The sequence below is a fragment of the Aythya fuligula genome, chromosome 1 (assembly GCF_009819795.1).
Source record: "Aythya fuligula isolate bAytFul2 chromosome 1, bAytFul2.pri, whole genome shotgun sequence".
NCBI lineage: Eukaryota > Metazoa > Chordata > Aves > Anseriformes > Anatidae > Aythya > Aythya fuligula.
In genome coordinates, this window is record NC_045559.1 from 83,067,435 (window position 1) to 83,084,872 (window position 17,438).

The following is a 17,438-nucleotide window of genomic DNA, read 5'->3' on the forward strand; positions in this document are numbered from 1 at the left end:
GCTATCTGGTTATTTCCAACAAAGAGCACATTTGTTTGCTTTGGTTTGGTTTTGATGTTGCCACGAGCTCAGCTTTAAGCTTGTATTGCCTAAAGGATGGTTTGTGGTTGTGTGGTGCTATCCTGAGTCTTCAATGGAGTTTTAATTAATTGAGTGCAATTTTGGGGGTGTCTTTCCTTTGCCCATGTCCCCAGAGATATTAGCAATCCTTAGGTCTGCCAGGTGAGAGGGCATCTGTCTGTGCTCCCAGAGCTCAGCTTTCCAGCCACAGGTGAGGCGTTTTGTATCTTTTCAAGCTAGGTGCACTAACTGCTCTTGCTTCTCTCAGGGACACGGAGTTAGGAACAGCAGCCTGTCTTCAAGGATGCAAAGATGCTGTGTTCAAACAATATCCTTAGTGCTTTCTCCAGGGTGCTTTATTAAGCAGAAAACAGAAAAATAAACAGAAAGCACAAGACATCAGTGAGCAGTGTGCCAGAACTCTTTGGATGAAGTTTTAACAATTAAAATAATGCAGGGAGGAAAAAAGAAATCGCAGGATGTTCCAAATGCAGCTGGGGAGATGCCAGTTTTGTCCTTCCAAAGGAGAGTTAGAAGCAACTATCTTTACATCCAGCTTCCCAGAGCTTCTTTTAAGGGACACTGAAAGGAGCGGGTCAGAGGAGAAGCTGGTTGCTCAGACCTTGCGCTTGAAGGTGGAAACCAAAGTCTTTTGAACGGGCTCTCGAGCCTCGCACATGCCAGTCAGCAGCACAGGGTCCGTCTTGTGCTCCACTTTGTAGAACGGGCACTTCTTCAGGTGCTCTGACATGCACGCCACCTCGCTGTGCTTCCACCTGTTAACTCTGGAGAAGAGGCTGCTGAACTGCCAGGTCTGGGTGGCGATAGGGAAGGAGAGAGAAATCGGGGAGGGAACACTGGTATGTTAGTAAAAACAGAAGAGGATTTTCAGAAAAATATATATATGTCTGTAGTGGGTATGCGTTACTTGTACTGGTTAGTGAAAACCAGACCACGCAGGGCTGTACAACAAGTGTAGTCTGCATTGTTACGTACCTCACACTTGTTTTTGCTGCTTTAGTCATCACCTGCCATTTTTAACAGGAAAGCACAGTTTTTGGTGCCAATTTAGTGCTGGGCATGAGGAAACCCAGGACAGCTGACCACCACAACATCACATGTGAGGTGGGGTCCAAGGTGCTTATAGGTGTATCCAATGATAATTATAAGGCAGAGTGACTACGGGATGCTTGTGTGATACGTATCTCAAAGAAACCTGACTTCATAAAGACCTTCCAAAGTCTTTATCAGTAACTTCAAAGGAAGGAACATTATAACACTGCTGTTACTCACCCCACCCCAGAACAAGCCTGGAAAAATCTAAGGTTAAGGTCATTCCTAGAAGAGTTACAAGCTTGTAAAAAACAGAAATGTGCAATTAAAATTTTCTGATTCTGTTTGCAGTGTTACCATGTGTCATTTACTGATACACCACCATGTAGTGATAAGACCGTGGATAAGTCACTTGAATATTTCCTGTATACCATTAAATCAAATGAATTTTTAAAGTCATAGTTTAGAAATGTTTCTTTCTGTGGAAGGACAGTATGTGGATGTGCTGCACTTAAAGTTACCTAAGCCTGTCCTGTTTCTATATAATCATAGCTATCATACAAAGTAGACAATAAATTCAGATTAATTACAAATGGGATGTTTTCAAGCAGAATCTGTGCACTGAATACAAGATTCCTGCGTGGTCAGTACAGAGGGCTGACATGAAAGGGTTTAGACAGCCTTTAAATTCAAGACTGCTGGTTTTAAGTTGTGCAACAGTAACTGGAGTTAATTGGAACTGGAGTTAATTAGACCAGGTGGAATTTCTTCCTTTTGCTACTGGAAGCTTCATCCTCCAGTAAATGGTCACAGTGGCTAACTCCTGTTTGGATTTGGCTGATTCAGCTTGCAGTCACTGTACTTGTTGCATTTGACACACTCCCACACAGCAACCTTTTCTCTAAATTGGAGAGACATGAATTTGATGGATCAACTCCTTAGTGGGTAAGGAATTGTCTGGATTTGGTTGCATTCACAGAGTTGCTGTCAATGGCTCCATGTCTGGGTGGAGATCAGCAATGAGTGGTGTTCCTCAGGGTCGATATTGGGACCAGTGCTATTTAACATCTTTGTTGGTGACATGGACAGTGGGACCAGTGCACCCTCTGCAAGTTTGCTGATGACACCAAGCTCTGTGGCATGTTCAACACACTGGAGAGATGGGATGCCATCCAGAAAGACCTGGACAGACTTGAGAGGTGGGCCTGGGTGAACCTCATTGAGTTCAACAAGGCCAAGTGCAAGGCCCTGCAACTGGGTCAGGGCAATCCCAAACACAAATACAGGCTGAGTGGAGAGCAGCCATGTGGAGAAAGGCTTGGGGGTATCAGTGGATGAAAAACTAAACATGAGTTGGCAGTGTGCACTTGCAGCCCAGAAAGCCAACCGTGTCCTGGGCTGCATCAAAGGAAGTGTGGCCAGCAGGTCAAGGGAGGTGATTCTCCTCCTCTGCTCTGCTCTTGTGAGACCCACCCAGAGTGCTACCTTCAGCTCTGGGGCCTCCAGCACAAGAGGAATGAGGAATTGTTAGAGGGAGTCCAGAGGAGGATCACGAAAATGACCAGAGGGCTGGAGCACCTCTCCTAGGAAGACAGGCTGAGGGAGTTGGGGTTGTTTAGCCCAGAGAAGAGAAGACACTGGGAAGACCTTATAGCAGCCTTCTGGTACCTAAAGGGGGCCTACAGGAAAGATGAGGAGGGACTCTTTGTAAAGGAGTGTAGTGATAAAACAAGGGGTAATGGTTTTAAGCTAAAAGAAAATAGATGTAAATTAGACATCAGAAATAAACTATTTACTATGATTATGATTCCAAAACCCTGTCGGATTGATGTGAATGCCTGAGCTCCTTTCACAGTCACATCTAGTTCTTTACCCTTCAGTGTACTCTTATATCAGCTTGTAAAGAATAAAACAAAAGGGTGAACTGCAAGTTCTTTAAAACCATCTATGTGACCTTTAAGTATCAGGAATTCTCAGCTCCTAGTGCCTAAATACGGTGCAAATGCAAACAGGTTACTCAAGACAAGCTTGGGTGGGGATCTGCAGCTGGGAAGTAGATACCCACTTACACCTTCCTGTCTTTGCTAGATGTACTGCACTCTATAGCACCGACCACCCAGGACACATTGGGCTGCAAATTCTTAACCTCATGAACCTTCTCCCTACCTACATGCTTATATGCAGCATCACTTGCTATGCTTGTGTGTTATCTGGTGATACCCCCTGGCTGTCCTTTCCCCAGTGTTGCAGTCACTTGCCTTTCTGCGAGCTTTCCATGAAGTACCACCATGGGAATATCTTTTCTTCTCCCAGACCAGCAGGACCATTCCCCTCTCTTGAAGTAGAGTGGCACAGATGTCCCTCATCAGCACTGACACTTGTGATAGCTGAGATAAACTGAAGCTGTCCAGGAACCCAGCAATGTACTTCAGCACTTCCAGTGGGAGGCTGCTCAGCAAATCCTTGTTTCTCCCTCGATTGTCCACTGTGTAACTGCATTTCCCTGACTCAGCAAGGAGGGTGTCAACCTCTGGTTTAATAGCAAATGTCTTGAGAAGCTTGCTGTATATCACCTTGGCCTTATGTCCATCAGGGCGGAAGTGATTTTGAACAAAAGTACATCCCAAGTAGGCCAGTGGACAGCGATGCTGAAACCATCCATCCAGACATGACTGGATATCAGCATGCACATTCTTGAAGTGGGATGCAAACTCGTCTCTCCTGAAGAAATGACTGCAAGTGAATGTGAAAGCTGAACTGCTTTTGTTGTGTCTTCTGGTTACACATTCAGTGTACAGCTCCACGTGGAGTTCTGGTTGGCTTTTTTCATCCAGAACATCTGCTAGAACAGCATTGGAGGAGAAAGGCTCCAGGGGAAAGCTGTAAGTCTGTGTTGCAAAGTCTACAAACAGTCCATCGATACCCCTTGCTTCGGAGATCTCATGGCCTTTCAGTTCTTTTTCCAATGCACACAGCAGTGTGGCTTGAACTACATTTGCTGTAGGCAGTTCTTCTGGACTTATTCCCAAATCTGAGGTATCCACCGACTTGTCTGAAGTTGGCATCTTGTGTCCCAGTGCATCTCCTAGCCGTGCTCTTTTGCCACAGTAACTAACTGGCACTTTGAAGGTGTAGACCGTCTTCACCTCCTGAGCTTCCAAGTTCCCATACACAAAGTCTTTTTCTTTCGGAGTGCAAGCAGCTAGCTGGCCAAAGCGGATGAGCATTCCCCCGTGATGTACCAGATACATGTTGTAATCGGCTACACCAACTTCTTTCTTCAGCCTCTCCAGGACCCCTTCTTGCCAAGGAGCCAGCCCTGTCATTTCTTTATTTGGTGTTACTTGTTCAGGCTGTTGGTCTTTAGCTTCTTCTGCATTACCAGGCGTTTCCTTTGCCTTCTCTGCAGAGCTGGCAGCACAAGGTCCTGATGCTGTTTTCTTGGAAGCCTCCTCTGTATTTTTTCCCTTGCCAGCTGCTGAGCCCGTTACCTTGCACGCCAAGAGCTCTTTGCTGAAAATGTTCTCCCAGGTTTTGTAACTCCCCAGATCCATTCCTTCCTTGTCCTTTGCCAAATCTTCACGCTCACGTTGGCTGAGCTCAGATGCTGGGTCATTGCCCTCTTGGGAACCACAGGCTAATCCTCCCACAGCACCTTCTTCCCCACCCATGGCTTCATCCATTAGCTCTTCCACTTCATCATATCTCCTCCACTCTGGAAACAAGTCGGCTACCCTCAAACTCCTGAATAGTATCTTCTGGTCTCTGAGCGCCAATGCCGTGTCCAGACACTCCTCACTCAAGGTCTCCTTCATAATGTTCTTGTGGAGGGTTGTGTCTGAATCCACGTTTGGCCAGCGATTCCACTCCATCGAGCAGCAGACAACGCTGGCTGGACAGACCTGAAGGTGCTTTGCCAGCTTAAAGCGGGCCATGGAAAAAGGACAGCCATAGTCTGAGTTGAGGCAGGGCACCTGCTCCAAGGGGCAGAGAAGCTGGTGCTCCTCCTCCTTGCACATGTGGAAGGTGGCTCCACAGTGAAAGCGGCAGCTGATCACCATGCAGGAGACGGAGGGCTCGATCGGCGCACGGCAGTGCCGGCTGAAGCATTTCTCACAATGCCTGTGCTGCCCAGGGGGAGTTTTCTGAGCCCTGTGCTGGACGTAGAAAAGACAAGAGTTACTGCTTGGAGGGGCAAGGAAGGACACAGACCACCAGTGCCTGTGCCCATGCCTGGTTTCTGCGAGTTAGATGCTCACATGCACTCCTAGCAGGAATAAGGCTGTGGGTAAATGATACCCAGCTCTGATAAGCACTGATCCCCACAGGACAGTGTGCCCTGATAGCAGCATGGATATCAGTGAGACCTCAGCACTCTTTGCTCTTAGCCCAGCAGAGACAGCAAAGATTTGAGAATGAGATGTTTTCTGCCTCAATATTTGTGCTGATGCTGCCCATTGCTTATTGCTGAAATCAAGACTGCTGCAGGCACAGAGAGGGTGCTCCCCCACTTCCTTGATATGATTTGAATGGGAAAGGTGATATTTCTTTTTCCTCCCTAGAAAAATCAGCTGGTCATTTGGCCCACGTCTTGTCATACCTTCCTCATCCCACCATGGACATGAATGGTCACAAATGAACCAACTGCAACTGCCCTACGTTTTTTTAGTTCATCCTACATACTTACAAGTCAGTGTCAAACAAGACCCAGAACTGGATAGGTGATCCTGAGGTGATCATATTTTAGATTCAGTTTATGAAGGTGTTAGTGGTGCCACAGCGGCCCAGAAAATAGGGAACAGTCCCAGGCAACAAGAACAGAAATAAGCAAAACCAGACTCCATTTCATAAATTCAGCTGCCACCTGGCAGGTCCATTAATTTAATGTTTTGCAACTCACAGGCTGGATGAAAAGAACAAGTTGAGGATGCCAAAACAAATGTCTCAGAAATTTCAACCAGCCTTATCATATAAAAAGGCTAAATGTTTTCTTAAGGAAGAATGCATTTCAGTTCTCACACTCCCATATTAATATGGTTTCAAAAATATATGTATTCTTTTGCTTTTCTCTCCCTAAAAATGTTGAAATGAAAAGGACATACCATTTTCCTGAGGTCCAACAGCAAAAAGCAGAAGTACAAGAATATGGAGTACGGAGATCCTTACAGAAAAAGATATCACTGCCAGATTACTAGCTTTGTATCAGAATGAATCACTCATCTGTTTTGGTTTCATAGTTGTGTTTTCCACTCTTTCCCAGTAAATCAATTAAATCACTTTAATTAGCTGAAAATAATACACTTATGAGACCTGTCTCCAAAAGTTATCAGTGCACCTTGCTTATAATACCCCCACCCTTGCAAGAATTCCAGGCAAAGAGTATTACTCCTCCCTGAAAATGAGAAAACAGAAGCACAGAATTTGGCAGCAACTAAATAGAGATGGTCATTAGCATGAGGCATGTCTTCTTTTGTCATAAAAAAATAAGAACATAACAAGAAAATGACAAACGACACTTTGGGTCAGACCAGTGGTCCATCCAGCCCTGCACTGTCCTTCTACAATGCTCATAAGAGGTGAACTTTGTTTCAGGGGAACATGTGGGAGCTTCTGTGGATCCACAGGACTTTTCCCTTCATATGCTCTCTCCACAGTTGCTGTACTGGAGACCTAGAAGCTGCCCAGTCCTTGTACTGCTTGGAGCTACCTCCCTGGATAACTTGATCTGGTAACAGCAACTTAGCCCAAAGAATAGCTGCTGCAAGTAGAAAACTCCAGGCTTTCTGACTTTTCCTTTGCTGTAAAGGGTGGTTAGCCAGGGCTTTTTATTTATTTATTTATTTATTTATTTATTTATTTATTTATGTGCTTATGTATTTATTTGTCATGAAAATGAGAAAAAGATCTTTGATTCATCTTCCCACCATGCTTCCTATGCAGTAGGACCTACCATAGCTCAACACAGTTCCATTCCATCCATCACAGTCTCCAAAACTGACCAAAGCCTGTTTAAATCCCCTTACTGAATCAACCCTATTCCCTCTCCATCCTAACTACTAAAGGAGCAAGTCTTTTCTGATACGTTCACCAAGGGACTGAAGACAGCAAAGCAGAAAAGCAGTATTTCATGACTGTTCATAATAATGTTCCCTGCTTGTCTTGGGAAGCACAGGGTTCTGCCCAAGGCTGACACCACAATGCTGGTCAGCATGGCCCCAGACAGATTCAGCCCCTAAATAAATGTCATTTAGGACAACATCCATCCTGCTTTAGGCTGTTTAGTGACATCTACATTTATGCAGCTCAGGGAAGAAAGAGATGCAGATGGATTTATTTCACATTGGCAGCATCCTTGCTACTGTCATTCTTGTAGCATTTTGCTGCAAATATAATCTCTAAAAATAGTCCCAGCTATGACTCGCGTAAGGTCAGAGGAAGGCTGGGTACATTACACTGAAACAAAAACATGAATGTATGAACAACACTTTCCACTGCAAAACTAGCTATTAGAGAGAAATAACTGATAAATAAGAACACATCTGAAGCGCAGGCCTTACGGTTCTCCAAAAACACAAAAAGGGCTGATTGTGAAGTTTCTGGAGAGGAGCCTGCTTTCACACTGTTGTGTGCTGAAACCAACCACACTAGAATCACATGGAGAAAAAGGAAATATACATTTTGCTTGTGAACAATGACCACATCACAGCATTCACATCTAGAATCAGTCTTCATGATTACTCAGATTTGCTATTTTTAGTTCATTTTACCCCATCTCTAAATTGTACATGCTGTTCAGTCAGAAAAAAAATATTTTTCTCTCTCTCTTCTAATTGTCAGATCTGTGAAGTTAGGAGACAGGGAGAAGTGAGAGAGAATTTTTCTGATATGTATTAGGGTTTGAATGCTTCTGTTCTGACAAGACAATAATCATGAGCTCTGTATTTTAACTGATGATTAGCTCCATCTCTTAGTTGTTGATGTCATTGTCAATACAGATACAACAGCTTTTCAAAACACTTGACAGAAAATTTACCAATTCTTGCCTCAGTAAGTGATACATTAACATCCAGAGGCAGATAACACACAGATATGTCAGGTAATAAAACACTTCTCTAAACCGACATACATCTTGTTTCACTGCAACTTGCAATGTTTTTGAAGGGCTGCTTTAAAAAAAAAAAAAAAAAAAGAACAAAATTTTTTACTTGAATCATGCTTAAGGTGCTGTGGAATGAAAAGATGCAAACTCCCATCCACAGTCTGTCCACTTTGGTAAATCTTTATTTTTAGACTGTCATGACAGCAAATCAAGTAAGGTTTAAAAATATACAGCCGCCTTTTAAACTACAGATATGTCTGTGTCTGAAGTAGATCTGTTCAGTGACAATAACTTGTAGTTTATAAATAAATTATAATTTATTTTCAGTAAATGCATATTAAATTTAGTTGCAGTTATTGAGCTAAAACAACACAAATGTTTCCTTATTTGGTATTTTTTCTGTGTAGGTGACTGATAATATGACATACTAAAATTGCACATCATATCTGAACTCTTCTTGCAGATTCAAGGGATGCCTCCCATTTTAAGAAACCATTTTAAAAGGCCATCATAAACCCCAGACAATTATCTAGCAGACTGCCTCTGAGATCTGATTACCAATGAACACAAAACAATCTTTCTAAGATTTACAACACGATAAGCATCTCTTAAAAATCTCTGGGAAGTTTTCATCCAAACACTGGAGCCAAGAATGTTAAAGTTACATATAATATTACAACAAAAAAAAAAATATTTTAAAGGAATGTGAAGTATGTAGGGCAGATAGCAGTTATTTACTATTTCTTTTAATCCCTGTTACCCAGTCACAGTGTATATCTTGTTTTCAGCATAATACCTAAATCTTGGGGTGAATGTAGAGTTACTAATTTCCTTACAGGGTTTTTCAATATATTTACTACCGTAGTATCTGAGTGGTTCACAAGTGATAATGAATTTTTCTTTGCAGTACTAGAGGTGCACTTGAGGTTAAAAGACATTGGTACTTCCATCTGACAGATGTAGAATTAGAGTGTAGAAAGACAAAAGCAAATATAATTAAATATAATAGTTTATGTAAATAAAACAAAAGCAAAGCATGGGGATGCCCAGGTTCTGATGTCTCACCTGCCTGGCAGAGGCAACAATAGAATCACATTTTCTAGAAAATCCAAGCCTCTCTAAACTAGAGATTTTATTCTCTTTGTGTGCAGTGCACCTCCTCAGTCACCACAACCTGAACAACCTCAGCAAGAAATCAGGCTTGGGTCTCCAGTCACAGCACAGACATGTTTATTTCTGGGAGCCGAGAAAGAAAACACTATGCCAGTGGAAACTGCATGTTTATGTAATTCCTAGGAGACTAAGTTTTCTAACATCCTGCCCTTCATTACAAAATAAAAAGCAAATCCGAGAATGTCACCATCTGGAGTCACAGTGACCTCTAAGTGAGTGACGCCCCACATCTTCGCAGCCAGGTCACTGTCATGGCATGCCTGCTCTGCAATTGCCATTCAGACTGATCTCACAAGCACATTGCCAGCCAGGCTTCAGATGAGCCGGGTAGTGAACATGGCACAGCTCAGGGTACGTGCAAAGGGAGAATAGAAAGTGGAGATGAAATCATTATCAGTAACACTAACAAACTTCTATCGAGTGTGTGCAAGGCATAGTTGCCTGGAGTCTTAACCCTTGAACAAGTTCATACAGATTTTACAGGGGCACTTTGATGCCAGGGCAATCCTTCTCATGAACCTCAAGTCCCTGATATAACAGATGAAGATGGAAAAGATGTTCCATGAGACAACTGTCCCATTGGATAAGCCCAAAGATGGAAGGACAAGTGACATTTAGGGAGCTATTCCCTGTATTTTTCAGCTGGAGACCAGCTGACTGAGACTGTGATGTTTTGTGGCAATAACCACTGGTTTGGAGATGCTGAATATGTTGGATTTTCTTTATATGAAGAAATATACTTTAAAATGGCAGGAACAAAGTAGGTCCACAGCACAGTGCATCAGTCAGGCAAAGACTTCAGTTCTGTGCTTTTCTTCCAGATGATGCATGCTACTCAGGTTCCTGAAACAGCACATCAACTTCCCTTCAGCTCCCAAAACACGGCATGAAGGACCATGGAGTAAAAGATAAGCTGTCACATCACCAGACATCCCTTCTCCTGGTAAATCTGTGCTGCATGTGTGCAGTGAAGAGGCACAGAAACTCACTCAGACCATTTCTATCCAGCCAAATGCACCAGTGCTGCTGAGGGAGGACCAGGGGAGGGTTCAGAGTAATGGGGCACAGGTAACACAGGGCACTGCTGGTAGGAACCCCACGCAGCACTTGTCTGAGCACTGGATCAGCAATATTTCTTGCTCCTCCCTACCTGGAACAACATAGTCACAGCTCATCTAAGACAAACCCACCAAAAAAATCATGCTGATATGGTCCCCTGGGTTCACGTGTGACACCGGCAGCACAGCAGCAGGGGCTGAGGAGTGGAGTGGGAAACGAGGAGACTGTGACAGGCACCCACTCTGCACCTAATGTGAAGGACTGTCCTTGGGAGGGACACAGTTAGGCAAACTCTTACTGTGCATCAGCACCTGGGTTTATGATTTGAGTTCACCAAGTGCCTTAAAATAACAGGTTACAGTTCAGTTGAAGCCTGAGAAAAACAAAACAAAACAAAACAAAACAAAACAGTTTTGTTTTGGGCTCAGGTTCTATTTTTGTTCCCTGGTAACAATCTCATTAACATACTTTTCTGAAAACTTCTTGAGATAGTCAAGTGAATGGATTTAAGCAAAACAAAAGAAAACCAGCTAAACCCAGATGCCCAGTACAAAGAATGTGAGTGCTCATGGTTAAGATCTAAGTCATAAAAACAAAAGCTAAAAGATTCATGAATAAAAACTGCTAAGCATCCACAACTCTAAAAGGTACAGTAAGTAGTACCTGTAATGCTTGTAATTCTTACTTCATCACTGTATTATTTAGTCTGGACTAAAAATGCAGTTTGCAGTCTGAATCTTAAAACTCACTGGATTTTAAGACTTACTTCTTTTTTTTTTTTTTTTTTTTTTTTTTTTAGTTTCTTGAAAGTTACATAAATTGAATTTTTGATTTATTATCTGTCATACTACCGAAGTTCCCATTTTAAAGCCAGTATGTTAGTTTTTTAAAACCCCAGATGCAGTGCTGCAAGCCCTGGCTAATCCACTGAATATGTTATGGAGGGTTTTTGTTGTTAGAGCAGCCTGTCACAAAAGTGTTCAGAGTTACCAGCTGCCTCTTTTCTCAGGTGTCACTTGAAGACATCTTGTGTCTGATTATTCTACTTCATCCTAATTACTAAGACTGTTTTGAAGACATCTTGGCTTTCATAGCTTGACACAGTAACCATCGCATTGCATAAGTTTTCACCAATAAAGGCTCCAGCCCTATTTACAAAGCCTTACCTTAATCATAGTGTCCCTGTGTTTGTACCGAACACTTGCACTCTTGGTTTTGCTCAGCTGAGTTGAAGTGAGGTAAGTAAGGGCTAACAAGAAGCAAAGAAAGAAGAGAGAATGAGAGGACACAGAGCAAGCCCAAGTAGAAACATCAAGTAGTTTGGGGATGTTAAAAATAAAACCTGTGCATGTGACTGGGCAGCTCAGCTTTCAGAGCTGTCTCTTCCACTGTATTTGTTAACACTGTCACTACTGGTGTGATACTTAACGGAGAGGATGTAAGAGAGGATGTAAGAGACGACACTAACCCTGCCCTCTGCCCTGGGTGTTAAGAGGAAAAGATCAGAGCATTTCCCAGAGCCTTGTATGAGTTTCCTGCCATTCTCATCTTTAACCACGCCGCTCCTCTCAGTGCCCACATCAGCCTGTAGTCTCTGCTGTTGCAGCTGTCACTGCGTCCCCTGCTCCTGCTTTCACACACTCCAGCGGTGGGCGCACACAGGATGAGTTGCTACTTCTCCCTGGTGGGGGAACACCTTGCTGCTGTGGTGGAAGCTCTGAGATCCTAAATCACAGACAGCTTTTTGTTCCACCTTATCTTTCTCTTTCCCTATCTGTGAGACCTCAGTGACGCTGATGATTTGAAACAGTGCAGGCAACTGTGTTTTCATTTTTAGGTTGAACGAAATGTCAGTAGGCGACAACCAATGCTTGCTGGTGCCAATTGTAATTTAGTAGTGCTAAATACGGTTAGCAGGCTGGCTCTGTGGCCTTTTTTAGAAAGGGCTGTATTACTGTGGTACCATTTTGTATCATCCCACTGCACTCAGGAAAACGGGCCAGCAGGAATATGTCTAAACCCATATTTCATCCAATCACACTATCACCAATGTGTTTGTCCCTTCCACTTGAACCCCTCACCTCCTAGTTTACAATTACTCTTCAGCCTTGACTCACAGAAGCTTCTTCAATGTTGTCATTGTCTTTTTAGACTGCTTAAAAACATACAGCTCATATGCTTCACTTTTACACAAATCTGCTTCTCAAAATTCTCTGCTACTGATATAAGAATAAATTCTCCAGCTGAATTAACCCAGATGACAAGTATTCAGTGCTTTAGAAGCAGCTGTTCCCAGAAATGAAGCTATCTTCTATGTTAATTTCATCAGAGAAGGTGACAAAACAGGAATTTATCTTTTTTACCTGCAGCACACCATTTGTATTAGCTCGGCTTCATCTGAAACTATACTCTCAGCAAAAACGGGCGAACTTACAGATCTCTGCTGCCACCGTTACCTGTGCTAATTTGACTCAAGATACCTCAGGAACATCAACCCGTAACCAGACCTTCCACTGCAGTACAGGTGTGCTTGCTGGTGGGATGGAAGAAACGTGACTTCTCTGAGAAGAACGAGTAACTTATTTATTTTGTGAGGCAAATACTGCTGGAGAAAGCTGTTGAATGAATGCTTTATTCTCTCTTATCTCAATTTTGTGGGTGGAAATACTGTGCCATATGGACGTCCTATGAAACGTATGTTATCTGTGTGATATGTATATGCACATATGCATGTAAATACACATGTGCATGTGCATACCGTACATATATAGATGTGTAGCTGTAGATATGTGCGTGTTCATACTGTATATACATAGAGGTACAGCTGTATATCAGCTGCCATGCCCCTCTGCATATGGAATATGGCCTTTGTTGGGCTGATGGTGTCAGTGACAGGGCAGGGCAGAGACGGGGCAGGGCAGAGACGAGGCAGGACTCCCCCTGCTGCTTGGGATACACACACCCCGTATCGCACCCGCGCCTATCCCAACACACCCAACAGTCGCGACATGGCCTATCCACCACTCTCCAGACTACAACCCCCAGCACGCTCTGCGCGCCTTCCTACGGCTGCGCCGCACTGTGAACAACGCCGCGCTGCCTGCCGGGACTTGTAGTCTTCCCGCAGCCTACCAGCGCCTACCCCGCCGGAACGCCTCCCCCTCCCAGAGCGCCCCGCGCTGGGGCCGGAAGCTGCGCGGCTCGCCGTGCGCACGCGCACTGCCGCCCGCAGCCAGCGCCGGGCAGGCAGGGAGGGAGAGAGGGAGCGGCGCTCCGCGCGCCTCGGGCCCCTCAGCAGCCAGCGCCGGGCCGGGCCGGGCCGCGCCGGCCGCAGGTAGGAGGGGAAGGGACGGGAAGGGACGGGAAGGGAAAGGACGGGACGGGACGGGGCTGCTGGAGCGGAGCCGGGAGCCGAGCGGGGCCGGCCCGGTGCTGAGGGAGCCCCCGGCGTGCGCGCGTGCAGCGGGCGGGCGGGGCGGGGCGGGGCGGGCCCGGCGGGAGGCCCCGCGCCTGGAGCACGGCCACAGCCACCGGGCCCGGCACGGCCCCGCCCCGCCCCGGGCTCCCGGCCGCGATCGTGCCTGGCCCGGCATCCCCGGCACCCCCCGTCCGTCAGGGGGACGGGGCTGGGAGGGGGGCCGCGGCCGGCCGCGTGGGGCAGGGGGCTGCCGCGCGTCTCCTCAGCCTGGTGTCTTTATTTGTTATTTGTCTTCCCTTCGTGCCCGGCGGGAGCTCGCCCCCATTCATACTCCTGGAGCGCGGCTCCCTCGTAGCGGGATGCATGGGGTGGCGGTTTTGTGCTTTGCCTCTTGAGGGCGTTTAGTGAAAGCTGAAACTCCAGGCTGGAAGTGCGCGGCGTGAGCTGTGACAACGCCGGGCTGCCGCTTTCGCAGAATTCCCAAATGGAATTCTGCATTTAGTCGTTTCCTCATCTATTTTTATTCAACTTTCTATTTCTCTAGATATTTTTTTTTTTGTTCCCTGACATATATTCTGCTCTACCTGCTTAACGTTAATGACAGACGTAACAAGTTGAGATGCGTTTGTGGGCTATCCAGAGATGGATTGCGACTTTACACCCAGCAGCTAGCTGTTTGAAATCCCTTTTGTATATACTGGAACGGTATGGCAATTAATAGTTTGAATCAGACGAGGCTTTGGTATGTCCGTCCTTGTTTTTATTATGTTGCACTCTCTGGCACGTTAATGCATTGCGCTGACATATGAGTGAGCTAGTTCAAAGCAACTTTGTTTCTACTCGAACTGCAGTTGCACCTTTAATTGTGCTTAAGATGTGCCCAAAGGCACAGGGAAGATGAACAGTAGCTTGAGGCATGGTAATGTAAGATGATGTGGGAGGTAGAGGTTCTCGCAGTGGGGTCCCTTGCCAGAATTTTTCAAACAGTTGTAGTAATGCTTCAGCTCCAAGAGAATATCACTGTTACTGAGACTGTAACTTCCCCCTGAGGTTTCTAAACAGTGCCTTTGTCACATCCCATCTCTAACTCCAGCTCTGTACCAGGACGTTTCCCTTTGCTATCAGTGTGCCACCCATTGGTTTTTCCTGATGCATTCCCAGTGTTAAAGTGTTCAGACCTGGCTTGCCTTGGTGGTCCTGTCTGCGCACTGGTCTCAGTGCTGCTCACTGCGTAAGTCACAGGCCTTCCAGTTTAGAAAGGGAAAGGCAGCCATAGCTCATTTCAACAGCACTGAGAAAAGACACTATTACAACAAAAAGCATTCAACTCTTCAGATATTGTAAAAGTTCCTGAAATGCTCTTTATAGACGCTAAAGTGTAAATGTTTATTTAACTGGATTGTTTGACAGCTTTATTACAACTTCAATGTTTCCGTACAGTGCTACAGCGCTTCTTTCTTTTCCTTTTTTTTTTTTCTTTTTTCTTCTGTTGAATAAGTTGAAGTGAACAGAATGGTATGTTTTATTTTAGCCTGTTTGTATATAGCAGGCTTGCTTTGATGTCTTTGTTTCTTTCTTCTCGAGATTGTGGATTTTTCTCAGATGTTTTTCATGTCTTGGAGGGGCAAATGGGCCTAACTCATGTCCTTAAGAACACAAAAGGAAACCGTCTTTAAAGGCAACTGTAAAGGTTGAAAAAATTGTGGAAAGAAGTGTGAGATTAATGGAGCCAAAACAGTGCCCTCCAGAAAAATGAAAATCAAATTTATGTGAAAAAGCATAACATATAACAGTTAACCATGATTCACATCACCTATTTTGTATTTGATTGGTTCTAATTTAAATTAGAAACAGGAGCGGAAATGAAACAGCAGCAGTAACTAGCTAAATTTAGTCGATTTGTTTAAATATTTCAGAAGGCCAAAGAGAGTAAGTGTGCACAGCAGTCTAATAGGCTAGGAGCGAGTCAAGAAAAATAAAAGACAATAAAGGAATTACTCATTTGAGAAAACATTATGAGAGGTTAAAATATTTGAACAGGAGGTTCTGGAATGATGTCATAGACAAACAACAAGTTAGAAAGACCAGGCCACCTCTTCTTTCAGAGAACAAGAACTAAAGATGAACTGATAGGAAAATTATTCAGCTTCATGCAAAGACACTAAACATAACTCCTTGTTTAAATAATACAAGAATAATAGAGAAAGAAATCCCCGTATAAACTTCAGAGATAAGTGGCAATGATCTGATAGCAAATCATTTTTTTTCTGCTCTCAAAAAAAAAAAAAAAATGTGTCCATAGTCTATTACAACTTTTGAAGTCAAGTGAGTAATAGATTAAATTGGTCTGTTTTATATCCAGACATGAGCGTGGGATTTTCATGATACAAAATGCAACAGCAAGACATAAGTCTCACAGGAATACTGGTGCTTTTGAATTGTTTTGAAGATCATAGGGGAACTCTGTAAAAACAGCAAAAAGGAGTGTAAAGTACTTCGTGAAAACGTCTAGTACATAGAAAAGCTGCAGAGCAATAGGACTGGAAATCATATTATGCCACCTCATGAATGTCTCAAACTGTATTAAATGTGTGAATTCAGTAATTTATTATGAAGAAAGAAAAAGTAGGGGTCGTCTAGGCAGGTGATGGACAGTGAATTTCCTTTCACCAGAAATTTTGTGTTCAAAAATTATGTTAGTAGCAGGTGTAGGAAGAAGTGGTAGGAAGTAGTGGTGAATCAGACGTAACTTTTCTATTTATCCATTCATGCTGTAAAGGGGTAAATGGAGTTTGGAACCAGAATAAATCTTGTATTGGGATGAAGTTAATATTTTCTTGAAACATTATTAATGCTCAGTGTCACGAGGAGACAGAACCTAAAAGCATTAGAACTGAAAGAAACAGGACTGTGTTCCTGGGTGTGTACCGAGAGTTACACACTGAGTTGTAAGCGTATCTCGTAAGATTTTACTTAGCTAGTCACCAACTGCTGAAACTATCTTTATGGTCTAGAATAGTTATTCTTTCTTTTCCTGATTTTATTTGGTAGTTTGGGCGGCTCGCCAGGCTCAGCAGGAGAATTCATATGTTCTGTGAGAATCTAACCAGTTTGACAAGCGAGGATTTATTTTATTTTACAATCTGGGTTTGATGTTGAGATGATAAGAGTTGCTGGCTTTGGAATTAAATATCCTGTGGCTAAACATCCTGAATGTATTTATCTCCAAAGAAGGCACTGTAAGCCTACTAAATCCAGTGTTGAGGTTACACCTGACACAAAATGCACCTGTCGGTGTATGAAGATGTCACTTTGGTGAACAAACCACTTTTTGGTTGTAAAAAAAAACCCCACAAAGTACCTGTAAGAAATACCAGATAATAATTTTGTCATTATCATTAAACTGTTATTATTTTTTTTTAAAGTAATATGAAGCAGGATGAAGTTGCCTCTTAAAAGATGTAGGACTCCTTTGTAGCTAACACATACACGGTAGCCTGTTTAACTGTCTGTATGTTCTCAATTTATTATTATTTTTGTATTAAATGATTGGAAGGGAGATTTGCGTTCATTGGC

At 43.7% G+C, this 17,438-nt stretch overlaps 2 protein-coding genes across 2 annotated transcripts in view; one reads left to right on the forward strand and one right to left on the reverse strand.

Annotated features, from left to right (window-relative positions):
* Positions 1-676: 676 nt before the first annotated feature.
* Positions 677-5,722, reverse strand: FBXO40 (F-box protein 40). Its single transcript, XM_032191216.1, has 3 exons — positions 5,714-5,722; positions 3,372-5,270; positions 677-874 (listed from the first exon to the last, which is right to left on the reverse strand). Exons 1-3 carry the CDS (start codon positions 5,720-5,722, stop codon positions 677-679), a joined length of 2,106 nt encoding a protein of 701 aa, XP_032047107.1.
* A 7,956-nt stretch (positions 5,723-13,678) lies between these two features.
* KPNA1 (karyopherin subunit alpha 1) overlaps positions 13,679-17,438 on the forward strand; it is a 51,360-nt gene continuing 47,600 nt past the window's right edge. The window contains exon 1 of the mRNA XM_032193832.1: positions 13,679-13,778. The gene's annotated coding sequence lies outside the window, so the exon portion shown is untranslated. The remainder of the gene's footprint in view (positions 13,779-17,438) is intronic.